Raw genomic sequence first — 25,892 nt, 5'->3', positions numbered from 1 at the left:
AGGAAGTGCAGAAGTTGTTGTGAAGCTGCTCCTGACTGAGAGCACCCTATTTTTTTTTACAGTCTATGAGAGCAACTTCGGAATCTAAAGTAGGCTTTTTTTTTTAAAGTTCTACCTTTAAGCATTAATGTTTGCTAAGTGTTGTTTCTTGCAGGGTGTTGTCGAGTAGCAGCGTTTCGTAGTGTGTTTTTTTCTAGTGTGTGTTAGAGGACTCACCTGCCCTTATCACTAAACATTTGCGGGTAGCCTCCATTTAGAAAATGCCTACCTTATTTTGTCCTTGACAAAACCTCTTAAAGGGACTCGCCCTCCCCCTGTAGTGAATCAGCCCCCACGCAAAGACACTTTTATTACGCAATATGTCAATGTCAAGGTTCACCTGTTAAGCTCACTCAGTGAAAGGTTCATGCATACTGTGTGTGGGGGTGAAGGTTGACCGTATTTATTGAGCAATACAGTAAAGATTCTGTCAAATTTAACAGCTTATTGTCGTTTTAACATCTGTGTTCATAAATAATAATAATGATAATAATCATTTATTACAAAAACTAACTAAAACCACTGGATCCTACACTTCCCATAATGCAAACCAAACATTGCCTGGTAGATGCCCATATCTTTTAAAGCCCCAAATTTGTTTCTTACATGTTCTGTTAAAAATGTGTGGTCTCCAAACCCTAGCTGACTACAGTATATTGCTCAAACTGTTCTCAAATGTTTACTTTTGCACTAAGGATTCAACTGCATGCTATATTTGGCTGCAGCTGATTTTCCAATCCATCATTTTCCATCATCACAGGTTATTTTCTCAAGCTTTCTTCAGGACCATACAATACATCTCACAACTGTTTTAACAGGCAAACTAAACTGATGTTGATGCAAATTTCATGATGTCAAACGTCAGTCACTATACTACACTGCGCTACCCCGAATCCCCTTTGTTTACCCCTCTTTCATCAGGTGATGACCGAGCCCAGAATATCCTCCATCGATGGGAAGTTAGCCGAGGAATTTGCTGTTCCCTCCCATGTGGATGAGGTCAAAGAGAAGATGACTGCTTTCGCCAGGCTTCATGCAGCAGCAGGTCGCAGGGTGGTCCTCATCACGTCGGGAGGCACCAAGGTTCCACTGGAGTCCCGAACCGTTCGCTTCCTGGATAACTTCAGCAGCGGCCGGAGAGGAGCCTCCTCAGCAGAGTATTTCATGGACTCGGGCTACGCCGTCATCTTCCTGCACAGGCATCACTCCCTCTACCCCTACACACGCATGTTCTCAACCATCAACATGCTGGACGCCTTGAAGTTCAACAATGGAGAGGGAGCCTCTGGTGAGGTGGTGGTTAACCAGCAGGTGCTTCCCAACATTGCCAAAGTGCTGAAGCGATACCAGGAAGTGAAAGAAGTGGGTCTCCTCCTGCCTGTGGAGTTCAGCACCCTGTCAGACTATCTGCATCTGCTCAAAGCAGCAGCACAGGCACTCAGCACAATAAGTACAGTCTAACGTCAGCTTACAGGTTGAAGTTGTGACTTGATTTAGGATTTTGTTCATATCTTGTCCTTAAATGTTTTTTTTATTTTGCACTTAGGATCCAAGGCCATGTTTTATTTGGCTGCAGCAGTTTCTGATTTCTATATCCCGGCATCTGAGATGCCTGAACACAAAATCCAGTCTTCCAATGGACCTCTTGAAGTGAGTAGAAACATAGAAAGTTCCAGAAAATGCTGCTGTACCTCCAAGATTTTGTTTAATCCTAGTTGCATGGCTTTAACGATTGTAATGAGTTCCAAATTGCATACTTTTTTTTCTTCCAATCCTCGATACTAAAAAAAGTATATACTGAACATAAAAAGTACGTAGTTTACATCAGGTGACATACAATTGGGGGACTTACTCTTATTTGTTTAATCATAACAATGGACCTTGAACTTTCCTCTTGCTTATAGTACATATTCATCACATCGCTGGCTAATTTAACTTTTTTTAAATTGTCGGTCAGAAATGCAAAAAAAGCTTGCCTATTTCCACACTTAAGTTACGACTGAATGTAGTAGGACATCCGGCTATTTTTCAGCGTGTTGCAGTTAACCACATATATTATGACATCCTTTATCTTTTTCTACCATGCTATTGGAACGCAGCCTCAGTCTTTGGTCCAGATTAAAAAATGTCAATGTTTAATGGGAATTAATGGCCGTAAATGTAGTACAGACGTTCATGGTCCCCAGGAGAGGAATTCCAATGACTTTGACCATCCCCTAACTTTTATAACTAAAGTGCCACAATGAGGTTGGCCTGTTTTTTATTTTTTTTTAAATGTAATATCTTCACTTTGGTGATTGCCTTAACTTTCCATCTATTGACATAATCGGTTTCACATTTTTATTTCATCAGCACTTTTAACCTGCAATAATTACATTCCCATCAACCTCAGCAGCTGTACGTTTTGTAGCTCATTTCTTAAACACTAAACTGACATGGTAAAACTATGAGCTAAGCACTAGCTTGATAGCATTTAGCTTTAAGCACTGTGCACAGGTACAAGCTGAACCATGGCTGTAGACTCTCATCCTTATTAATGTGAATAGAATTGTTTCTCCCACCACCCCTTTTTAGCTCAGCCTGAACATGGCCCCAAAGATACTTTCCCCTCTGGTGAAGGACTGGGCCCCTCAGGCGTTCGTCATCTCATTCAAGCTGGAGACTGACTCAAGCATCCTGCTGGACAAGGCTCGGCGGGCCCTGGATGCCTATAGGCACCAGGCTGTAGTGGCCAACGTGCTGGACTCTAGACGGGGCTACGTGGTGGTGGTGACCCCCGACACTCAAGCCGAGCTCATCCTCTCTGAGCAGGACGTTCAGAATGAGGTGGAGATTGAGGAGATGATAGTGAGCAACCTGACGTCAGCGCACTATAAGTTCATAACTCAACAAGCGGATGACAGTCATTCTAGTCCACCCTGCAAGATTGAGTCCCGTGATGCAACTTGAAGTTATATTGCGTCTGTGCCCTTAACTTGATCCTGAGCTTGCCTTTATACTTAATTCTGATGAGAAGTCACTGTAAAGTCAAGTCTGTTGTATATGGTTGCATTTACCTTAGTAACAACTAGCGCATAACATCTTCCCATGTCCTTTTTAAACCTGCTCTGTAAAGTTTAGTTTATGATGTCATCGCTGAACAGGGACAATGTACAAGTAACTGAAAGTTTATAAAATGTTTATTCACATTGAGCAATGATTCTAGACCAGAAAAACATTTTTGATGTACTTTCTTCAACAATGACACAGTTGAATAATTCCATGATATGCTGCTCTACAATGTTCACCAATAATAAAACATTTACAAGTACACTCCACTGGCATGTTTTCACTCCTGTGGCTAAACTTGGCAGCGTATTTTGGATTCTCCCTCTGTTACTTAAGTTTGACACTCTTCTTGACACCAGCACGAATACCAGAGCGCTCTCCGCCGTATCTCGCGTCCTCCCGACGAACCTCCCGAACCTGAGAAATATAAACAAACAGTCTCAAGCTGGATCTTGGGAATGTGTTTGGCATGTAAGCATACTCTGATTTCAAAAAAGTGACGAGCTAACAGTCTTCTACAGTGTGATAAAATGGTCTCAATGTGTGGAATACAAACCTGGCCCTTTCTGCGGATGTTGGCCCGTCTGAACTTCTCTCTGTGCTTGACTCTTGGATTACGGTCAATTTTCCTCCTCTTTGGTGTGAGCCCCCTGTTCTTAGCCATCTGTAAAATTGGAAGAGGCACATGATAAGAAAAACTGTTCAGAGGTGAAAGAGTCAAGTGAATACAGTAAAATGATTTTGCTTTAGTCTCAATGCCAAAAAAATAAATAAGAGGGAAACACTGATCATAAGCTTGCTCTGATGTATTTTCAAGTATACTGTAGACATTAGCAAATTTACATCCACTGTCATCCACATTGTTGTTCTATATAGATGCTGGTGACCAGAAATACCACTGAGTACAGTTTGCCCTCTGAGATTTGCCTTCCAAATGGAGGCACAAGATATTCAACATACAGAGAACCCACACTACTGTAAAACTAAATGTAATTGTTGGCATAATGTAAAGAAGATTTATTCATGGTTGTTGATCCAGCGTAAAAACCCTTTGGTACAGCTTTCACTTGTGGCCAATAATCACTGGGAGTGGTTATGTGTTCTGTTGATCATGAATAAATACTGAGCAGCCTTCCGGGTTACTCTGGGTGTGTGCATCGGACTGTAAATACTAATATTAATGTGTGAGTGGTTATTAACTCAGTACCTGCCAGGTGATTCCTCTCTTAGCATCTGGATCCAGCTCCTCGACCTCACCTTCATTCGCCCTACAAACAAATTGCCATTGAATCAAATCCCCATGTAGATTTTTTCCCACATGTACCATTTGGAGACTAAACCCTGACAGCACCATGCCATTTCTGAGCGTTTTTTGCTCCCGTCATATTTCTAGTCATGTTGGGCTGATTTTATAAACTGTCTACAAATTCCGCATCCTTCAATAACAGCATAACCATGGCTACAAGCAGGAATATCTTTTGAATGTCTTCATAGCAGTATAACATAGTTATCAATTCATAAATCCTTAAAGACTAATTTGATCATTATTTTACAAAAATAGACTGGGGTTGAATGATGGAATAAATAATTTACTAAAGTGCACCCAAGTATTTCAAATACAGGGGGAAAAGGGTTGGCTTTATATCCAATACATACAAAAACATATTTACATTTTCTACACACTATGCACTCTACACACAGTTGGCCTTTTCCAGTCTGACGTCTCTGGAGGAAATTAAAAATCTTCATTCTTTTCTTTTTTTTCAGCACCTTGAATACAAATGGTTTATTTTTGGCAAATATTTGAAAAACTACTTGTGGTAGTGCAATTTTAGCAAATCTTTGGAGACATTTTACAAAATGACGCACAGGGCTTTCAGGGTGCATTAATGGTCGAAAATATGAGAATCCGACGAATATTACGGTGTTTTCAGCTTCTGAATACGGTCAGACTTTTCTTTTGCCAATTGTTTAAACACACCATGCTTGTTCACACCGCCAGCGGATTTTTAGTTTAAATCATACTCACTCTTCAGCTTCTGGCTCATTGCCCTTTCTCTTCAATTTCAACTTTTTCTCTACGTCTCTGTAGAACTGCAGAGCTGCTTCCTCGTCCAGGTCAGAGTCCGAGTCATCCTCAACCTCAGGCAAAGTTTCTTCAGAATCCTGCAAACCATGTGCACCCATAACCATACAAGTTCCACGGAATAATTCAAATCAAGGGGTCTGTGAATGGAAGCCATCTCTAATCTCACCTTGGTCTTCTTACTGGAGGCTTTGCTTGTCTTGCCCACTGCCAGTCTGCCGGTGGGGTCATTTTTCTCATCTCCAGCTAGTAACAGGCGAAACTGTGGTGACAGTCGAGCGTCTACTGCACTGAGATCATTGATGAGCTGCAGCCAAGTATTGAAGAGTCAGTAAGATGGAGTGTCATAACTAATGTGGATGTGTACATATTCAATATATTTTATGATCTTGTGTGTACCACGACCAAAATAGCTATTGCTGTTAGTCTCAAACAGTAATTATTATTATTTATTTTTTTAACTCACACCGATGGATCCAAAATAAAAGAATACAGTTATCATACATTTACTAATACTGTTGTCGTAGCTGTTCCACTGGCAGCACGTGGTCATGTCAATGTGTGGACTTACATTTCTGTAGGTGAGCAGTCTTTCAATCACAGGATGGTTATGGGCCGGGATTCGCTTCGCTTTTAGCACCATGTAGAAACTGATGTTTGTGCAGTAACTGTGGCAGGAGAGAAATAATTAGTCATTGAATATAGGACGGTGACATGATTTTATAATATGTAATTACCATTCAATTACAACTTACTTGAGATAAATATGCCGTTTTGTCTTGAGATAGTCAGCACCCTTTGGAGAACCGGACAGAAATGTATCAGATACACATAGTTACTGCCGAAGCTACATGACATTTGACATTAATATGTATATATACACTCTCAAATACATATTCTACAGCTACACAAAAGGTACAACAAGTAATAAATTAATCAATCTAATGACATGTTTATAAAAAATTTAAATAAAGAAAATTAAATGTATAATGATGACCAATTTAACTCGTCAATTTAAGAACTCAACTGTGGTCATATAATAGATTTCAATGTATATACTACATACTGCATTATAAAAATGATAATTTTACTTCTATTATTTATAGGCCATAGATGGAATGTCGTATAATACAATTCAACAGAGTGAGGAAAAAGGCATTATGAATATACACTCACCGGCCACTTTATTAGGTACAGCAGTTCCATTTTTTCTTAACACATATAACTAATCAACCAATCATGGCAGAAACTCAATTTATTTAGGCATGGACAGGACAACTTATTGAAGTTAAAACCAAGCAACAGAATGGGGAAGAAAGGGGTTTTAACTGATTATTTACAGAAACAGCTGATCTACTGGGATTTTCACGCACAACCATCTCTAGGGTTTACAGAGAATGGTCCAAAATGAAAAAAATATCCAGTGTGCGTCATTTGTGTGGACGAAAATGCCTTGTTGAAGTCAGAGGAGAATGGGCAGACTGGTTCGAGATGATAGAAAGGAAACAGTAACTCAAATAACCACTTGGTATGCAGAATAGTAATACCATCTCTGAACGCACAACACGTCCAACTTTGAAGCAGATGGGCTACAGCAACAGAAGACCCCACCGGGTCCCACACCTGTCAGCTAAGAACAGGAAACTGAGGCTACAATTCACACAGGCTCACCAAAATTCGACAATAGAAGATTGGAAAAATGATGCCTGGTCTGATGATTCTCGATTTCAGTTGCGACCTTCAGATGGCAGGTTCAAAGCAATGATTTTCAAAAGGTACAGGGATGAGGGAGAGAAGTAAGAAGGAAATTATAAATAAATAAATAAATAAATAAATAAATAAATAAAATAATAATAATAATAATAATAATAATAATAATATATATATATATATATATATATATATATATATATATATATATATATATATATATATGGGTTGTATTGATATATATGGATATATACTGATTGTATAGATATGTATGTAGATATGGATATATTGATTGTATATAAATATAGATATATGGATTGTATAAATATATAAAATATAAAAAATCATAGTATATTAAGTTGTATGTATGTATAGATCGTAAATGTCAAATATGGTATCGCCAATTGTATAGATAGATTGTATAGAGATTATATGGAATACAAGAAGCGAATATAATAAATTTTTTATTTTTTTTTACTATGGAAAAGGGGTAGGATTAAATAAGTGTATACTTCTTCCTGCTCCTTTTCAGGCATATCACATCAATACAGATAATTTGTTTTCTTTTTTTTCCTTTTTGTGAAGTCATTTAAACATACATTTTGTTTATTGTATTTTTATGCTTTTCATTTTGTTTTGTATTGTTTTTGATATGTTTGAAAAAAATAATAATAATTCAAATTCAGAATTTGTCGTAAACAACATGAAAGTATGGATTCATCCTGCCGTGCACCATCAACCATGCCATGTTTAAAGCCCCTTTATTTCCCATTCTGATGCTCGGTTTGACTTCAGCGCTTTGTCTTGACCACATCTACATGTCTAAATGCATTGATTTTCTGCCATGTGATTGGCTGATTAGCTATTTGTTTTTATAAGCCATTGAACAGATGTACCTTATAAAAGTGGCCGGTGAGTGTAGTAAGTGGCCTGGTAAAAACGAACACCAAATTCCCTGTGTTGAAACTAAGGGCGCACTCACACTAGGCAAGTTTGCCTGTTCCGTACGATTGTCCCCCCTCCCCTGCGGTCACACTGCTCCCAAAGTCCGTGGCATGGGCACGATTGCTCCGGAATACATACGTCATCACGTCGTAATATGATACATACGCCATCACCAAGAGTTAGTAGAACAACAATGGAGAACAACAACACAGAGAACAATACTGCTGCCTCTCGCGCTTTTTTTTGCCACACATGGAACGCCTCAACTGCTGCTGCAGCGCTGCTTCAAAGGACGTCATCCAGCTCACATTGTGTATTCATGCGCGTGTCATCTCATTAGCATCTGTTCCGTGCCCGGGCACACCTCTCCCAAGCGTTCCGTGGCCAAGGAAGTGTTCCTGCTGGAATACGGATGGCGTGCTCACGCTAGCCAAACGCTCTAGACTTTAGGATGCAAATGAGCTCGGGCACGGAACAGATGGCCTAGTGTGAGTGTGCCCTAATAATCTCTGATTGAGCTGATTAAACATCTGTCTCAATTTAGCTCTTCTCCAGTGTCAAGAAATAAAACAACCAAAGAAGTGAAAGGATTCCCCTTGTTCAATGGACCATTCCATAAAAATATAAAAGCACATTGAAAAATCTTAAAATCGCCAAAAAAACATTTTTGACACTTGGGGGCAGCAAAAACAAGTTGTGAAATCATTACCGTTAAAGTGTATATGGTGAACCTGTTGCTTATTTAGACTTCCAGAAGTTATTTAGCCACGTGATAATTGAATTGGACCAATCTAAGTTAGTTTGTACTTTAATTAAGCTGTTTTAGTCTCCACCCGCTCCTGAAGGACTTAATGCACTCACCTTTCCTGGTGGAATCTTTCCGTCCTCAACCATCTGTACGAGGGGCTGAAGCTCCTCCTTTAGTTCAGTAAGCTGCACACATCATGCAATAACCAAAACAATTCGCTTCAATTACAAGTCCGTCTGTGATGACTGAGCACGTTTCTTTGGTTTATAAAATCTAAGGTTATTATTTTATGTGAAAGTTTTACCTTTGCCTTGAAGTCCTGGATAAGTTCAAGCAGCTCTGGCGACTCCTTCTTTAAAAGTTTCATTTTTTCCTTCTGGGTCATCTGCTTCAGATCTTTCACAATCCTCTCCTCCTTTTCCACAGTCTTGTTTTCATCCTTCTCCTCCACAGCAAACTCCTTCGTTTAGACAGCCACATAAAATAAAGTTTAAAAATGTAAAAAGAAGAAGAAAAAAAACACCATCATGAACTGCAGGTCTATGGGAGAGTAATGAAATAAAATACCTGAAATAGGTTTAGATCATAATCCTCCTCGCTCAAATTTGCAGCTAAACGATTTTGGATATTCTTAGCCTCTTCTTCTTCTTCTCGTTCCTCTGTTTCCAAGTCGTCTTGCGATTTCTTTTCTGTAAAAACAGTACAAAAAGGTTGCATGAGCAAGCATTAACCCACACAGAAAAATTCAATAAAAGTAAACGCTGCTGGAGTGAGAGAAACGATTCTTACTGGTGGTCACATGGTCACTTTCATAATACATCTTCTTCTTGGTGCCCCACGCCATTTCATTGGGAAGGTCTGAGGAAGGCAGACAAACGGACACTTAGATGGGATGGTATAACAGTTAAGCATAACTCTCGACGTACAACCCATTACTTCCGTGTACCTTGTTCTTTTTTCTCCTCTAGGTCACTCTCCATGTCTGTCCCCTCCTCTTCTTCCTCCTCCTCCTCCTCATCATCATCTGACTCAGAATCGTCCAAGGCCATCACCTCCTCCTGTGAAATTCACAGACCAGCTCATATTTGTAAATGACACAAAATGTATTCTTCTGAAGGTAAATCCAAATGAAAAAAAAACTAAAAACATAAGCCATCACCTCGTCATCCAGTTCCTCCACGTCGCTCTCCATTTGAACTCCGCTGGCGAGAAGTTTCTATGAGAAAAAATATATAAAAAAGTTAATAGAAGATAAAACTTAGAATGTCACAACAACATAAATACTAATGGAGGTTAACTTACTGCGATCTTTGCATCGTGAAACTCGTCGATTTTGTCCTTTGTGTAATTTGCTGATTTCTGTAAGGGAAGAGACAGGAGACGAGATCAACCCAGACTGTTTAAGGTGCACAACAAAAGAAAAGCAAGATTGATGTTGATGCACAACTGGCTCTATCAATATCACAACATGAGGCTAATTGGGTTATTGTGGTGGTTATGACAAGAAACTGTGAAAGTATTAGAGAAAAGCGATACTGGTCCTTTTATTATTTGTCAGATTTAACTGCAATTTCTTCATTCCACATTACAACAGATTGTTTTTTTCTTACACATTTTAACAGCCACTTCTAGTATAAATTTAGTGCAGTGACATTGAAGCCCCAATAATAAAAAGCTGTTTGACTGTTTACAAATCAGTTGGCCTTGAATTTGGGGAAATGAATACCGTTCCTTGTTGGCATGAAGATGCAAGTGTGAATATGCTTATATTGCTAAGCTATGATTGATTTACCGTCACATTTTTTAGCGTGCCCTGTATTCACTGTTTTTAATGTATTAATATGCAGTTTATTATAAAAAAATGTGTTGGTAACACTTAATATCACTAGCGACTTTTAGAGGCATACACTATAACACTATATAGGTTTGCTCTGAGAATGTTGAACCTACAGAAATGATACACATGAAAAACTAGATTTTTTTTTTAACTAGGCCTAATGTTAATAGGATCCCTTTAGTTATTAAAATATAAGATTGAAAGTAGAAGTACATTTAGAAACTAAAATATACATGACAGATACAAGTACTTCTCTTCACTAAAGCACAATTTCTCCCATTTCATAATGTGCTAATTTGTAATTGGAGCATTCATTTTCTTTTAAGCTTTTGTTACCAGTAGTTGCCTCTCTCCTGGGATTCATGTACTTTTTTAGTATTTATAAAATAAACCCTTTCTATCAGTGTAAGAGGTCATACTAGTAACACATAGTGTGTTGTTCCTTCACCTTATCAGGCACAGGCATGTTTTTGTAGCCTTCAGGATCATCGTCATCATATTTCTCTGTCTTCTTTGGCATTTTAAACCTCTTGGTTCTGAGTAGTGGAAGTAAGGAGACAACAGAGGGTTAATCACTGCTCTGCCACATTTCGGACAATTACACACAATACACAATTTTCTCTTTGACATATGCATACATATTTCTTTGTGTTATTCATTCAGAGGATGTTTTTATAGACAGAATTAGTTCATGTAGGTCCCGGTGGTATATGTTATAAGTCCTGGGTTCATGGCATGGTTCAGACCTAGGGACTTATGAACCTCCAAAATGCTAAAATATTTACCATAACACGTCGGAGTCGCAATAAAACAAGCAAACGTGCAGACTCGCTCGCTTAAGCAAAACTCACCTTTGAGTTCGAACCATGATGGAAACGGACAGAACAGGACGGTACAGTGATGGTTTGCAGAGCCAAACAAACAAATGTTTACTACAAATATCCAGTTGTGTTGAGTTGAATGTTCACATTTCTACGATTTTCCACATTTACCATGTGCTTCCGGGATTTCTTCTTCTCCTGCTTATTTGCGGCGGACTAAACAACGAACGACGTAACAGGCGCGTGCCGCCACCTACTGGAATATGTTAAACAATTTTATTTAGTGGCGTTTGAGTTTGAAATTGTTTAGAGGTAAAAATCGAACAAAAATACACATGTAAATAAATAAGAACGAATGTGCAGTGACTGAAAAGTGCAGTCGAAATCCTGTCAAACAAACCCACAAAAACAACGAAAAAAAAAAACAGTTTCGTTTTTTCTCAGCTAAAAATGCTCTGTACAAAATAGTTTTAACCATAGGAAAAAGGAACCACATGTCTGATTGAAAATTGACCTCTGCTTGTTCGATGTTTGTTTAGATGAAGATGTATTGTTCATAATTTTTTACTTGTTTAGTTGGTATAAAAAAAAATTCTACCTCATTACTATTGTTTGTTCGCTATTCCCATCCATTCTTAAAACATGATGATAATTTCAAATTATCATTAAAAAACAATGTTAATTTGGACATATGTCTACATGTGTTTGCTGTAGACCTATGTGTGCCAAAAAGTATTGTTCATTAGCCTAATGTGACTCCATTTTTGACAGTGACTTTTATTGTGACTTTCAACACGATGAGTCTAAAAAGTATAAAAATATGCCTTTAATAAATCTCACTTTTAAAGGTAGTGGTGTAAATGTATCTTCATACCCTGGAATCTAAAAAAAAATACTGAGGACGTTGATTCTTCAATGTTAGCTACAAGCCTGTTGTCACTTTCTACATTTAACCTTTCTCCTCTGTCAGCACATGCTCAATAGTTTCCCTATAAACCTGACATGTGTTCAATAACTTTTCTCTCATGATGTACTGTATTATTTTGCTTTAATTCCAGGATGTTCCAACCTACAAACTATAACAAATAACATTTGCCCAGTGACATCTACCTTTCAACACTAACAAACCTCTGTATTATTTGATGATTGCCATATTTGTTGTCTTAATCCCATATTTTCACACAGTTTATCAGTACCATTTCTCTCATGTGTCAGTATCCAATACAAACAAACAAGTTAATCTATTGCAACTTGTCGACGGTTCAACAAAATCAGAGCTAGTATGAATTTCAATCCAAAGGTCCATCTATAATTACTTATTTTTCCTGTACTACTTGGTTGCATATGCAAGACTGTGACACCCATGTTCAAAACAGATGATACTATTCATGGTGAGCAGCATTGGATGAATTTTTGTTATCTATTTAAACATTTTACTTACACATATTCTGGGCATTGCATCAAACACACTGTATACATCATACAGAGAAACATCTTATAATATTCAGTGAGACATCATATCAACAGAACTGCTTAATGTCCTACATATTAACAATGCCTATATGTTCAGCTATACAGTCTGTTCATGGGCTTAGTTTGAGTAATTAACACTGCAGAGGTCATTACTGTTCATTGCTTTCTACTGCCTTTTTCTCAGTGACAGATGCTGTTACATAACACATTGCATATCTCATTCCTGTTGCGCTTCCAACTCTGCCAGTGACCTCCTCCAGTCCACAAAACTTGAACTACGTGGCCTCTCCATGGGCACAAAAGTTCTTGGAAGTCTGTACAATAAAGGTTTCAGGTCATCGTTCCTCTTCTTCATCAGGGCCTGAGTAGGCGTTACATCCGTTTCAAGGCCCTACAAAGAAAACAAAGATTGACAGAAACAAAGAAAAATTTAAAATCATGCTGCTGTGCTTTAGTTCAATTCTAAGATAATGGAACTTTATCATTTCACTCTAAGTCCTGGTGAGTTGCTAAGCTTCTTTTTGCAAGAAGCAACTCATCCTATGCCACCCTTTATTCACAAGCACAGACATGTTGAAATACAATAGATCTACACACTTACACTGGCCTTAAGCCTTGGCAGGGTGACTCGTCTCTCATCGCGACCTGTTTCAGTGTTGTGAGCGTTCAGATCCCTCCTGAATTGGCTCTCTTCTGACAATACCGCATTGGATCCCCTCTTGAGCCGTCCAGAAGTGTCCTGCTGGGACTGAAGCCTATTTATAAGGTCACTCACAGAGTTGAAGCTCTCAGACTGTGGCATCCTCAGGATTAAAGGTTTCTGTGAGGAGATAAATGCATCTCAGTGTTTGTATCTAGGTTAAATTAAGTGTTTTTTGGGCAGCAAAGTCCAGTTACTTACTCTAGAAGATGGTGTGTTCTCCACTTTGGAGCTAGTTTCTTTTGAGCTGCTCCCCTCTTCCAAAATGGGCTCCCTCCTTATGTGCTCTATTCTCTCAGTAGAAGAATGTGTGAATTTGTTGTATGCTGGCTCTGTTACTATATCTTCGAGTATTGCTGTTGTTTTGTCATTGACATAGGGGCTCTTCTCTATTGAGAGTTGCCTGGAAAGGGCTTTCTCTAATATGTATTCCTTGCTGCAGAAAAAAACAAACATTTTCTTTTGTACATGACATTTAAATGTGAATTTATCCAATTTGTTTCTTTTATCTTTTGTGTGTTACCTTTTCCGTCTTTCTGGAGTTGTCAGGTCTGCTGGCGAGGCACGTGGGTAGCTAGTGAAAAAATAAATATACCAAGGAAAGATTTGTGTAAAACAATGCAGAAAAAAACACATGGAAGCCGATGGTCTTGTATTGTCAAAATTGAATGTTATGTAACAAGACTCACTTGAAAGATTTTGATCTTTCTGGCAAATTATTTGTCACTGGCGAGGTGTTTTCCCTTAACCTGTCATATACAGAAATAGACCAGTAAAGCCCTGCAAACAACTTGTAGCAAATACATATTTAACCATTTTAACCATGCCATTTACAGGGAAAATTACTCAAACAATTATAAAAAACTGAAAACTTCAATATTCTGACAAATAAAAGAAAGGGTAAACTATTGTATGAAAATTAAAAAAAAACACTTTCTATGTAAATCCAAAGTGAATTATTTTCTTAATATTACATGAATACTGTGTGTTGGACCAAAGACATTTAGTTGTTTAATGATTAAGTCAAGATCATCCATGTACCTTGTCCTTTCAACGAAGAGGTTTCCATTGTTACTAAAACCATCCATTATGGGTGCATTTTTGTTAAACAGCATGTTGTTCTGCTGTTTCATTTCCTTGGCCACAATTTCCTCGTGTAGATTAAAAGGATTGTTTAGCAAGCAGCCATCTCTCTGGATAACTCCCATGGCTTCCCAGTCCAGGAGGGAACCAGCAGGTGGGGATGGAGGGGTGGTGATCTCAGGCTCTGAAGGGAGATGTTTTTGAAACCTAAGATTTGAGAAGTCTTTCAGCTGCTGAACTGTATCTACATGAGTTACATCAACCCTCCATGTGTCCAATATGGGGAACGAAGCAGCAAAAAGGATCCTGAACTCCCGGTCAAATGAGTCCACAACTGGTCCGTGTAGAACAGTGATCAGCTGCCGGTGCAGGTGGGCATCTGTCCATGTGAGGCTGAAGGCAGCAGTACAAAGTCGGCTTTTAACACCCTTGTCAAGTGTAGGTACAATACGCATAATGATGAGACATAACTGCTCACCTGTAGCTGCCATTAATCACTGTCTCTAAATCCACCAGAAGGAACTTGTCTTTCATTTCCCCGACCACCATTCGTCCCGTCCTCGAACAGAAGTTTTTCCCTCCAAGAACACGGACCTGCATGTTCTGCCAGATACAGTAACAGGTGACGTCATTAAGTTGGCAGGTATTTGGTCAAAAAACTTATAAATTTGGCTAATTAAAGTTTTCAGTGGATGATGGGGTTAAATGGAATGTAGAGAATGTAGCCTATTTCAATTCATCCAGAGCAGGGCACATGTGTCATTACCAAATGTACTGACATTTAATCAATAGTCGAAACTAAAAACCTCAGATCTCAACCTCATCGTGCTATAGAGTAAAAAGTCCAGAGGACCACCGAGATACAGATTTCATGAACCATGACTATCTGTATCAAATCTTGTGCCAATCTATAATCTAGCTGTCCAGATATTTCACTGAATGAAAGTTAAAAAAAAACGTTGACCTGATGGCGGCTCCAGATGTAAAGTTATGGAAAAACATTTTAGTTTAGTGTTCAATTGAACGGATATTAAGGTTTTAGGTTAGCATTTATACAGTGGAGGAAATAAGTATTTGATCTCTCACCGATTTTGTAAGTTTGCCCACTTACAATTAAATGAACGGTCTATAATTTTAATGCTAGGTTTATTTGAACAGTGATAGACAGAATATCAAAAGGAAAATCCAGAAAATCACATTAAAAAAAAGATTATTTTGCATTTCATTGAGTGAAATAAGTATTTGATCCCCTACCAACCATAAAGAATTCTGGCTCCCACAGATTAGTCCTCATGCTTTAAAAATGTACTCCTAATCTCAACTAATTTCCTGTATAAAACACACCTGTCTCAACTTGTTACCTGTATAAAAGACACCTGTCCACAGAGTCAATAAATCAAACTCCAACATCTCCATCATGGGCAAGACCAAAGAGCTGTCTAAGGACATCAGGGACAAAATTGTAAACCTGCACAAGGCCGGAATGGGCTACAAGACCATTGGCGAGAAGCTGGGTGAGAAGGAGACTACTGTTGGTGCGGTTTGTGGTTGGTGTGAAAATGAAAAGAAACACAAAATGACCATCAATCTCCCTCGGTCTGGGGCTCCATGCAAGATCTCACCTCGTGGGGTATCAAGATCTTGAGAAAGGTGAGGGATCAGCCCAGATCTACACGGGAGGAGCCTGTTTATGATCCCAAGGCAGCTGGGACCACAGTCACCAAGAAAACCATTGGTAACACACTATGCCGTAATGGATTGAAATCCTGTAGTGCCCGTAAGGTCCCCCTGCTCAAGAAGGCACATGTACAGAACCGTCAGAAGTTTTCCAATGAACACCTGAATGACTCAGAGAATGCTTGGGAGAAGGCGATGTTGTCAGATTAGAACAAAATCAACTTCTTTAGTATCATAGTGACTTGCCATGCTTTGAGGAAGAGGAATTCTGACTATGACCCCAAGAACACCATCCCCACAGTCAAGCATGGAGGTTGAAGCGTTATGATTTGGGGTTGTTTCTCTTCTAAGGGGACAGGTGGACTTCACTGCATCGAGGGAACTATAGATGAGGCCATGTACCATGAAATACTGGGTGACAACCTCTTTCTCTCAGCCAGGTCCGTAAAAATAGGTTGTGGATGGGTCTTCCAGCACGTCAATGACCCTAAAAATACAGCAAAGGCAACAAAGGAGTGGCTCAAGAAGAAGCACATTAAGGTCATGGAGTGGCCTAGCCAGTCTCCGGACCTTAATCCAATAGATCTGTGGAGGGAACTAAAGCTCAAGCGACAGCCTCGAAACCTTAAAGATTAGGAGAGGATCTGCAAAGAGGAGTGGTCCAAATATCCTCCTGAGCTGTGTGCAAACCTGGTCATCAACTACAAGACACGTCTGACCTCTGTACTTGCCATTAAGGGTTTCTCCACCAAGTACTGAGCAATGTTTTGATAGAGGATCAAATACTTATTTCACTCAATGAAATGCAAAATTATTTCTATCTTTTTTTTATGTGATTTTCTGGATTTTCTTTTTGATATTCTGTCAATCACTGTTAAAATAAACCTAGCATTAAAATTATAGCCCGTTCATTTCATTGTAAGTGGGCAAACTTACAAAATCAGTGAGGGATCAAATACTTATTTCCTCCACTGTATATGTAAAAAAATAAATAATCTGGCCCTGTCTGCAACAGTACAAGGCTGACTTCTGCCACAGCGCCATCTCCCCTAAACTCCTTGTAGTAATTGCACTGATCACCTTCTCCATAAGGTAACACACTAACTATGCCTAAGTACCCCACACAACCCCACTTCAAAAATACTATCCCTTTAATCAAAAAAGCATCTGTCATGCCAGTATGATCAAGAAAATATTTCAGATCCTCTGATCACTCTGAATAGCCTGTTCCGCAATAACACACTTTTAATAGAATTTGAAGGTGTGTCAATCTATGTTCACATATTCAATACTGATTATTTTATTTTGTTCTCAACATCAGATAGGCCTAGTTAATTTCCCAAATTTAAGGAAACACGTACAACACTGAATGCAGGGAAACCAGTCAAGCTATATGTTGCATGTTACATTCCTAACATAGGTATACCAAAGTAAAAACAAACACTTGCAGCTAGAGTAGGTGTGTCATTATAATCATAGAACAGTCACTTTCAAATGTGATATATGACTGGTGGTGATGATATTTGCCAGATTAAATATCTGCCTTATTCATAGCTAGCATTTCAAACAGACATGGTTGGACGGATAGGCGTGTGCCTTTTTGTAGGAGTTGACTCACCGGATGCCTGAGCCTGTTGAGGGTGAAATTCTCCTGAATGGACCTTTGGTTCAGGATGATGTAGACAGGGACACCCCGAGAGGCGGCAGTATGTAAATCATCAATTATGGCGCCGTCTGTCAATCTGTCCGTCACTATAGCAATTACCTGCATAGGACACAGAATGTCACTTAGGCCCTTGTTGACAGAATTATTGACTGATTTTTGAGAATTATTGACTGTACTCCATGTCTACCCACATGAAAAATGTTTGTGTTTTCATCTATATAAAAATTCAATCCACATCATAATTGCTTACTTGTTTGGCCTTTTGCAAATGCCGCCTTATGATCTCTCTGACAGGAACCTCTCCTTCAGCAGGAGGACTGGTGTGGACTGAAACGCTTGCCTTTGGCACCCAGGGGCTCTTTTCAGGCCAGCCCAACTCTAGGTCTGGTGCTGGTGTGTCTGAGAATGCAGGTATGTATGTGGAACTGAAAGCCTCCACTTCTGAACTGCCCTCCTCTCCATTGACCTCTCTTGGAACATGTAGCGGGTTGACACGATAGTCCTGAGCCCAGCTGGATATCTGGTTGACCTCCTCAGAGGACAGGAAGCACGCGGACCTCTCTGTGCCAATGGAGCTGTAGAAGGCCTCGGGTCCTGCATTCAGGAGTCTCTCAACTGCTTGACGCTCCTTCTCACAATGGAGGAACTCCGGGGAGGATTCATTTACCGGCAGGAACACTGCATTCTCATCAAGGCTCTGTTCTTGAGAGTTCGACATGCCTGCAATCTGGTGTGTCTCTGGGATTTAGTGATTGAAAAAAAAAGTTCCCACTACCGACTCAAGTTGTGTGATGACCAGACTACCCCAAACCAGCTCACCAGATTACATTTCAGTCCAATTATAGTGATCATTTCTGTCCTCCATGTGCCAAGAGATTGTCCAATTTACAAGAGCTTCCCAGCAGACATTGAATATCTTGTTGTACTAACGATCTTGATGATGAGTTCCACTCTGCTTCTCTCTGAGATAAAGCTTGTCCAAGGTTCACAGCTTCAGTACTGAACACATTTTATGTTCTGCAGCCTTGTCCCCCAAGAATATTAAAATATGTTGAAGTGATCGGTTTTGTCTGCCAGCTTTTATAAAAGTAGTTGTGATGACACAAAAATCAAAATACACATGGTAAAAACTCACCTCCTGGGCATTCTGTCTGATCTTTCAGGCTCAAATATTAAAGGCTCAATGGCTCTCGGGAGCTGCAGCTCTTCGGGTGTTCCCTCCCCTAGATGACATCTCACTCATTCCACTCCTTGTTACAGACAGATTCCAGACATTCTGTGCAGTTGACAGATGGGTCCCAATCATTCTCCTACTCCCTTTCACAGCTGCACTAGTACAAATACATAACTGATATCTCTGATTTTCAGTGAGAGGTGAGGTAAATGTGTGCAGGGTGTGTGGTGAATAGTTTTCAATAATATGTTTACTCTATCCAAGAGGCGGCCATTCACGTCACTGTTTTCTTTTTTGGAGTGGTCCAGCCTGACAGGCAGGTTTTATAGGCGGCACTAACACACTCTGTATCTGACTTCATGTCTGAGGGTGTCAGGTGCTTTCAGGGACATTTCTTTTGTATTCCTTAAGAAATGTTTGTGAATTTTGATACTACTAGCCAATTTCCTGTGAGCTGATTATATCGTCTCTCTAACATTCTGTGTTAAATAGCCGGAACATAGACTTACTTTGACAAAGTAAACAATGAATGCTACAAAACAATAAGTGCTTGCATGACAAAGATGGCGCACCCTTTTCACAACCATGGAGTTTTACCAGAGGATTGCAGCTGCACTGCATAACACACAAAGCACTTAGCACAACAACAAAAATAGGCCTAATACAGATTAAGGAAAAAATTCATAAAATGCTTACGCTGTGACAATTTGTGTATTTTTCATAGTTTATTTAGAAAAGTAAAAACAAATATATACAATATACAAAAAAGTAATTTAAGCTCCTTATCGTCTTACCTGAATCAAAATCAACCAGCAAATCAAATTACACATGCATTACCTAGTCAGAATCCGTCATGTAACATATTAACTTTGTATCTTACAGTATGACAACTTTTACTTTTCTTGATCTGGTTCTGAGAAAACAATGAGATACCACCGTTATAATGTTCTGCATACCACAGTGCAAGGTATATGATGGATTTCTAACCGCAAGGAAAACAGAATGGCATCATTGTATGTATTTAATTTAATTCTCTGTCATTTTACTTCCATGTGTGCATAAGTCCTACTGTAGTTTGATTGGGGTGAGTGAACAAAAAAATCACAGTCCTAATAGAAGGTTTTCCATCTGTTTAGCTCACTGCTTCTTGCGCAGGTGGACATACAGGACTCCGCTGACCAGGAGGAGGGGAACACACATCCATGCCAGGATGAAACAGTAGCCAAAGTGTCCTTTGTTCAGATCTCTGGAGTCACTTAAGATCTCCTTTCTGTGAAAGGTGAAGATGAGGCAAGCAGCAAAATCTGTGAAACCTGCAAGAGTAGCATATTAAGAGGTTTGAGTCTCTTCACTCATAACAGTCATTACCTTTTCATGAAATGTTACATTTAACAACACATTAGGAATGAATTAGAATGCCTACCCAAACATTATTATTATTATTATTATTATTATTATTATTATTATTATTATTATTATTATTATTATTATTATTATTATTATTATTATTATTATTATTATTATTATTATTATTATTATTATTGTTATTGTTGTTGTTGTTGTTGTTGTTGTTGTTGTTGTTGTTGTTGTTGTGATTATGTATGTTCAATAGGAACCAATTGGCTTGAGGCTGAGTGCCACAGACAGTTCAGGGAAGTGGGAGAATTGACTGAGCATTGTTGGTTGTGGTCTTTATGTATGGACATTAAGACAAATGTGAAACAATAGTAAATATATTAATAATAAAATAAAGTAATAAAACAAAAAATAAATAAAAACTGTCCATGCTGTACACAAGTACAGCACATAGGCATGAAGAGTAGAATATAACAAATATATGGGAAGAACTGAATGTACGCCTTCGAACACCTGCAAAGGCCTGACAGAAGCCCGTGAAGTAGAAGAGTCCTCCTTTGGTCAAGGTCAACAGCTGAACCAGAAAGACCAGGAAGGAGATGGAGGAGAAGACCACAGAGAGGACCATGAGAGCCTGTACCGACTGCAGCCAGTCTGGGAGAGCAGATGAGGGAGGGATTGTTAGACACTGACTCACAAGCGAAACTACGAGCGTCAGTCAGTTACGAAATATGCAACCATGCAGAAATGCAAATATGCTTTGAGAATTTACCACTTTCATTGGTTGCAGCACACAACCAGGTGCTTGACGCATTATCATGGAAGCAGTTGTACCACAGGTCTGTGATTTCTGAATCCGCCCACACCCACCAAGACTGCAGAAAGAATTAAAAAAAATTATGCTTTCACTTTATTAGCCCTTTATAAGGCCTAAATTAGAAGTATGTTGACATGCAGCATTCTTGTTTTTGGTTTTTTGGCACCTTATGCAAGGGTTAACAGTGACACCTGCTGTAAGAGTAGAAAACCACATACAGTTCAGTAAACTGAAACATTGGCTGGCATGTGACTCACCTTCTCCAGGGTGGAGATCAGAAGCATGGCTAAGGTGATCAGATGCAGCACAACTAGGAATATGAGCAGGAGGACCATGGCTGCTAAAAGACAATGGAATAGATTCCTGCAACAAACATTATGATGTGAATTTAAAAGAGCAGTACGTCTAGAATCCCTTTCTGTAAGGATGACTTGTCACATATAGAACCAAACAGCTCCTTGGCCGCTTCTTAACACCGTCCCCTTTCATCAGTGTCATTAAAACTTGCTAGTGGATTTCTCTAGGCGGTGGCCCTGAGACAGTGTGTCCTTTGTTCTCCTCTCAAGGAAACTCAGAGCACTTTCATCATGCATCTCAACATCTGTACTGACAATCTCTGCCCATTTATCAAGCCACAAGCTTGCCAGGCATAGAAGGGGGATCTCTCTCTCTCTCTCTCTCTCTCTCTCTCTCTCTCTCTCTCTCTCTCTCTCTCTCTCTGTCTCGTGTCTGGGGACTATATGAGGACATCAGCTGAGCTCCCTGTAGCCAATGTAAACAAAGTCTGAGACCCTGCTCATTATCTTTTCAATCACCCTCCCCAACGATGCACACCATAGAGAGCTAATTGTGAAAAGGCTTTTTAAGTCAAATGGCAAACACTCTGAAATGATACTCTTTGAGTGTAGTCACTTTTTCCATCAAGAAACAACAAAGAAGGAAGTCGTGTTATTGAATTATATATATATATATGTTCCTTTTTTTGTGCTTTCAGTTCCCCTAAATAAAGCTATAATTATAAGTAAAGACATACTTTGTTTTGTTGCCTATGAATTATCTTAACTCAAATAAACAGCGTTTTGTTGCTGCAGTGAGTAGAATTTTGGGTTTTATTTCCAGGCAGATTTTGTAGAAAGTAATTATAATATCCATAAGTACATTTAATTTAGTGCATAATAGCTGAATTTTTTATTTTTTATTTAATTTTTTTCCCATGGAAAGGGTCTCATATATGTCCATATTTCTGCATATTTTGGACCAAGGCCTAGTGCCGCCATCTTGAAAGTGTCATAGTTGGAATGTCACCAGGAGCATTGTTTAACATTTAGAATTGTTCTTGTCCTTGAAGGCCACTGTAGCTTCTGTTATTATTCAAAAGGGGTGGGGTTACGCAGGGAGTGTTGCATTCTAGAACTTTGTAGAATTTTCTTGATGATGTCATATTACACACTGCACCTTTAAGTTATAGGTAGCTCTATAAGAAAGGGGTGACATGCAAAAATGAAATGCATTTAAAATTTTAAATGGGATCCAAAGAATATATTTAAAATATCAATAACAGTGCCCTAGTAATTATATTTCTGGGAACAGAAAGTGAGCTTGATGCCATGGTTCCGCAAATCATTGAATCAAATTTGAAATACAAGTGTTTGATGCAGATGTTTCCTTTCCTATATGACTTAGCCTCGAGTGACTTAAGACTTTTAGGAGTGGGTATTCTACGCCTTGTTTGTCTTTCCCACCCACCTCTGCCCATAGAGGGAAATAACTGTCGCCACTAGATTGTGGACAATTCAGAGAGGCATGTGTTTGATTACTGCTACATTTGGTTTGCGTAAGAGTCTGGGGTACCTGGCACGGACAGAACAAAAGTAATGGCCATGGAAAGTTCAAGGATAACACTGGGAAAAATGTAAAAGCATCTTTATAAATGATCAAAAATAGAGACTCTTTTATTCGTACTTGGTCAAATTGGGGTGTGACCTGCATCACATTAGGCAACAGTGACATCATCATCCTGAGCTGTATGTCAGAAAATAAGAGAAAATCAATCCAGCCTAACATAGATGTTCTTACCCTTCAGCTTCAGTCCCTTTAAGTCAGTAGCCTTCAGTGGTAGCCGTCTGTGATTTGTTTTTCTTCTGGTTGCTGCTCCCCTCCCTCTGTGTTCTTGAAGTCCTGATGTTTTAGCTCCAAAACTTTGGAGAGAAATGTACAGAAGAGGAATGTGGAGTTAGATATAGGAGGAGTTCTCAACACCCATTTCCTCTCAATCTTCCCTGCACTCCCCCCTCAATCCTTGGTCTGGACCAACTCAAAACCAGAAATAGCATTCCTCTAGACCGTCATAAACACGGAACCCTTTTCTCAGAAGCCGTACTGCAGACATGCAATTTGCACTTGGATTTGAGACAAAATGTGTAAAGTAGTGTTCGCTTAAGTCCATTATTCAGACTCCACTGATGGACAAACAAAATTGCATAGCTGAAACGTATTTGTTTTAACTCTAACAGTGCTAGATTTGTGCGATGGGCACAAATGTGAATCACTATGCCCACTCTTTTGTGCCATTGTTGAATACTCTGTTCATCCAACTCCTCAGCTCAGCTTGAAAACCACCACAGTATTTCCAGGGCGAGGTGATTGAATGGCATGATAAGGGCTGATTACTGCCCACTTTTCATTGTAAATGTGCAGGAAATCTGCAGACCACCCAAGACGCAACACGCAGTGTTCAATCCTAAATCAAAACCTCGGAAAGAATATCAATTTGCATGAAAATTCACTTTCACCGGTCATGGTAAAAAATACATTTGGTAGTCCCACAAGGGAAATGAAGTTAGTCTCACCAATACAATATACAAAGTAAAATCAATGCAATTAAATACAAAAAAAATCATCAACATTAAAGCAGTTTATGCGCAAAAGGTGATATGACTTTTGTAATGAAAATCTCCCAGCTGGGTATATTTTGAAGATGTTTGTTGATTAGACTTGTTACCCTTAACTGGAATTACATTTTACAACAATTTATGATGGTATATATACAATGAACACACCGTGAAAGCAGCTTCAGAAACACTCCATGCTTGTACCAAATAATAAGTTATATTTGATTATTCAAACTAATTATCATAGTGGAGGAGGAAATCAGAACCTTTCTTTATGTAAAACTAGTAATATACTGCAAAAGTAAAGGTCACGTTACCCAATCAAGTGCATCCAAGTACTAATAGCCGTACCTACTTGAAATTAAAAGTAGGCTACTCAATTCAGGAGGCCACTGTGAGTTTAATGCTATTATATAATCGATTATTATCAATTTGGCATCAAGAATAGCCTACTTAATCACTGATAATCAATTTTGTTTTAAAATTAAACATGGAACAGATTTCTGTAGATATGCACTGAAGGAAGTTGTAAGACTGATTGTATGGTGGAATATAGTCATTGCAACCATCTGATGTAGACTTAGTCGTCCTGTCACCTTATAGTGCATGTTTATAGCATGCTTACAGTCTGCTTAAGGTGCGATGCAGAATGAAATCAAATAAAAGGGTGTAAGCAAGTGCTAAATGTTGTGAACAAAGTCAAATATTTGGGTCACACCATCAGGAATTATCTATATGTGACTAAGCCGATATGCAGCACCAGAGTTGTTAACTCTATGCATAAGCCAATATGCTGGCACACAACTGTAGGCTACTATGTGTACAGATCCTATTCCACTCTATAGCTCACTTGTTGAGCAGCTATGGTTAAGCAAAAATGAAAGTGTTGGGTGGCATTTAATGATGCATTTAAAATGTGGTGAGGAATTTTAAGTATACTTCTCTTGTTTTTGGAAACAATGGAACAAATGAGAAAAAATTACTTGTGCACCGCAACGATGAGTAGGCATATGAAAGTGTACAGAATTTTTTTCTTATACTTCATAGAATACTGATATAGATCTATGTGCCTGAAATAAAGTTAAATTTAAAATAACTTTCAAGTAGCCTAAATGTCGAATAGTGAAAATGTCAACTAGATAATGGAAATAGGCCTAAGTCGCCCTAAACCTCAAATGTGTAGCCTAGGCTTCTTATAGGCTAAATGGATTTGAGTGAATGCAATTATACATTCCATCACTGCTGTTAATAGGGACAGGCTATTTTACCAGTTAATTCTTTAACAGATTTGCTTGATCTAATAGATTAAATAAAACCCATAGTTTCGTTTGTACTGATTTTAACCAGCGAGTTTGAACTATTCACGGTGACCGGGTTGTGTTAACGGTCCCACAAGACCCCTTCAAGGACTGATGGACATCCCACGACCACAGTCGCTGGTTCTGGCGAGACAGTTTCAAGTAGGCTATCTGTTCATCAAGTTTCATAATAGTTTGTGTGGAGAGTTCGGGAGAGTTGAGCACGCATGTTTCTGTTTAGGAACATTCTGCTGTAAACATTGAACATTAACAAGACTTGCGTGCTCACGCTTGTGTGTTTTTCTTGAAAGGCTACGTTTTTCGGCGTCGGACTTTTTCGGGAAAAAAAACGCCAGTAATGAAGGCTTAAATGCCTCCTTAAAACACGGAGGAAAGCTTTTTTCTCACCGCGGGACAAATGGACCAACCACAGGTACCGACAATCCTCTACTTTGTCTTCGTTTTTTTGTTTGTTTTTTAAGCTCACAAAAAACACGACACTTTGGCTTAACCCGAGACTAGG

The 25,892-nt window shown here is 39.0% G+C and overlaps 4 protein-coding genes across 5 annotated transcripts; 1 reads left to right on the top strand and 3 right to left on the bottom strand.

Moving 5' to 3' along the window:
* ppcs (phosphopantothenoylcysteine synthetase) lies at window positions 1-3,060 on the top strand. Its single transcript, XM_080027040.1, has 4 exons — window positions 1-89; window positions 961-1,489; window positions 1,586-1,689; window positions 2,614-3,060. The coding sequence occupies exons 1-4, from the start codon at window positions 66-68 to the stop codon at window positions 2,986-2,988; spliced, it is 1,032 nt and encodes a 343-aa protein (XP_079883166.1). The 5' UTR covers window positions 1-65; the 3' UTR covers window positions 2,989-3,060.
* A 140-nt stretch (window positions 3,061-3,200) lies between these two features.
* utp3 (UTP3 small subunit processome component) lies at window positions 3,201-11,428 on the bottom strand. The gene is made up of 16 exons (XM_080027039.1): window positions 11,265-11,428; window positions 10,862-10,949; window positions 9,879-9,935; window positions 9,736-9,792; window positions 9,523-9,634; window positions 9,366-9,434; window positions 9,144-9,265; window positions 8,881-9,036; window positions 8,690-8,761; window positions 5,929-5,969; window positions 5,745-5,841; window positions 5,343-5,480; window positions 5,117-5,253; window positions 4,295-4,355; window positions 3,644-3,751; window positions 3,201-3,504 (listed from the first exon to the last, which is right to left on the bottom strand). The coding sequence occupies exons 1-16, from the start codon at window positions 11,279-11,281 to the stop codon at window positions 3,415-3,417; spliced, it is 1,422 nt and encodes a 473-aa protein (XP_079883165.1). The 5' UTR covers window positions 11,282-11,428; the 3' UTR covers window positions 3,201-3,414.
* A 792-nt stretch (window positions 11,429-12,220) lies between these two features.
* fam83e (family with sequence similarity 83 member E) lies at window positions 12,221-19,212 on the bottom strand. 2 transcript variants are annotated; one of them, XM_080026009.1, is made up of 9 exons: window positions 18,084-19,212; window positions 17,786-17,932; window positions 14,969-15,093; window positions 14,449-14,697; window positions 14,097-14,156; window positions 13,931-13,981; window positions 13,609-13,843; window positions 13,309-13,527; window positions 12,221-13,098 (listed from the first exon to the last, which is right to left on the bottom strand). In XM_080026009.1, exons 1-9 carry the CDS (start codon window positions 18,549-18,551, stop codon window positions 12,925-12,927), a joined length of 1,728 nt encoding a protein of 575 aa, XP_079882135.1. In that variant the 5' UTR covers window positions 18,552-19,212; the 3' UTR covers window positions 12,221-12,924. The 2 variants fall into 2 exon arrangements, with proteins under 2 accessions (XP_079882135.1, XP_079882134.1); XM_080026008.1 differs by having other exon boundaries at window positions 12,223-13,098; window positions 14,449-14,883.
* A 514-nt stretch (window positions 19,213-19,726) lies between these two features.
* Window positions 19,727-23,515, bottom strand: emp3a (epithelial membrane protein 3a (MAM blood group)). Its single transcript, XM_080025555.1, has 5 exons — window positions 23,257-23,515; window positions 21,438-21,543; window positions 21,136-21,238; window positions 20,877-21,017; window positions 19,727-20,320 (listed from the first exon to the last, which is right to left on the bottom strand). Exons 2-5 carry the CDS (start codon window positions 21,513-21,515, stop codon window positions 20,145-20,147), a joined length of 498 nt encoding a protein of 165 aa, XP_079881681.1. The 5' UTR covers window positions 21,516-21,543; window positions 23,257-23,515; the 3' UTR covers window positions 19,727-20,144.
* Window positions 23,516-25,892: the final 2,377 nt, after the last annotated feature.

This window comes from Ammodytes marinus (genome assembly GCF_949987685.1).
Source record: "Ammodytes marinus genome assembly, chromosome: 4".
In the NCBI taxonomy this organism is placed as follows: Eukaryota; Metazoa; Chordata; class Actinopteri; order Uranoscopiformes; family Ammodytidae; genus Ammodytes; species Ammodytes marinus.
This window is presented reverse-complemented; position numbering and strand designations above follow the sequence as displayed.

Coding starts and splice junctions, on each gene's coding strand:
- ppcs (XM_080027040.1), top strand. CDS start 66: ATGAGAGCAACTTCGGAATCTAAA. Junction 1,490..1,585: donor ACAGGCACTCAGCACAATAA/GTACAGTCTAAC, acceptor TTTTGCACTTAG/GATCCAAGGCCATGTTTTAT. Junction 1,690..2,613: donor CTTCCAATGGACCTCTTGAA/GTGAGTAGAAAC, acceptor ACCCCTTTTTAG/CTCAGCCTGAACATGGCCCC.
- utp3 (XM_080027039.1), bottom strand. Junction 5,481..5,744: donor GACTGCTCACCTACAGAAAT/GTAAGTCCACAC, acceptor ACTTGGCTGCAG/CTCATCAATGATCTCAGTGC. Junction 5,254..5,342: donor CCTCCAGTAAGAAGACCAAG/GTGAGATTAGAG, acceptor CATGGTTTGCAG/GATTCTGAAGAAACTTTGCC.
- emp3a (XM_080025555.1), bottom strand. CDS start 21,515: ATGGTCCTCCTGCTCATATTCCTAGTTGTGCTGCATCTGATCACCTTA. Junction 21,239..21,437: donor TGATCTCCACCCTGGAGAAG/GTGAGTCACATG, acceptor TTCTTTCTGCAG/TCTTGGTGGGTGTGGGCGGA. Junction 21,018..21,135: donor TGCTGCAACCAATGAAAGTG/GTAAATTCTCAA, acceptor CTGCTCTCCCAG/ACTGGCTGCAGTCGGTACAG.
- fam83e (XM_080026008.1), bottom strand. CDS start 18,551: ATGTCGAACTCTCAAGAACAGAGCCTTGATGAGAATGCAGTGTTCCTG. Junction 15,094..17,785: donor TCAACAGGCTCAGGCATCCG/GTGAGTCAACTC, acceptor TGTATCTGGCAG/AACATGCAGGTCCGTGTTCT. Junction 14,884..14,968: donor GTGATTAATGGCAGCTACAG/GTGAGCAGTTAT, acceptor TGCTGCCTTCAG/CCTCACATGGACAGATGCCC.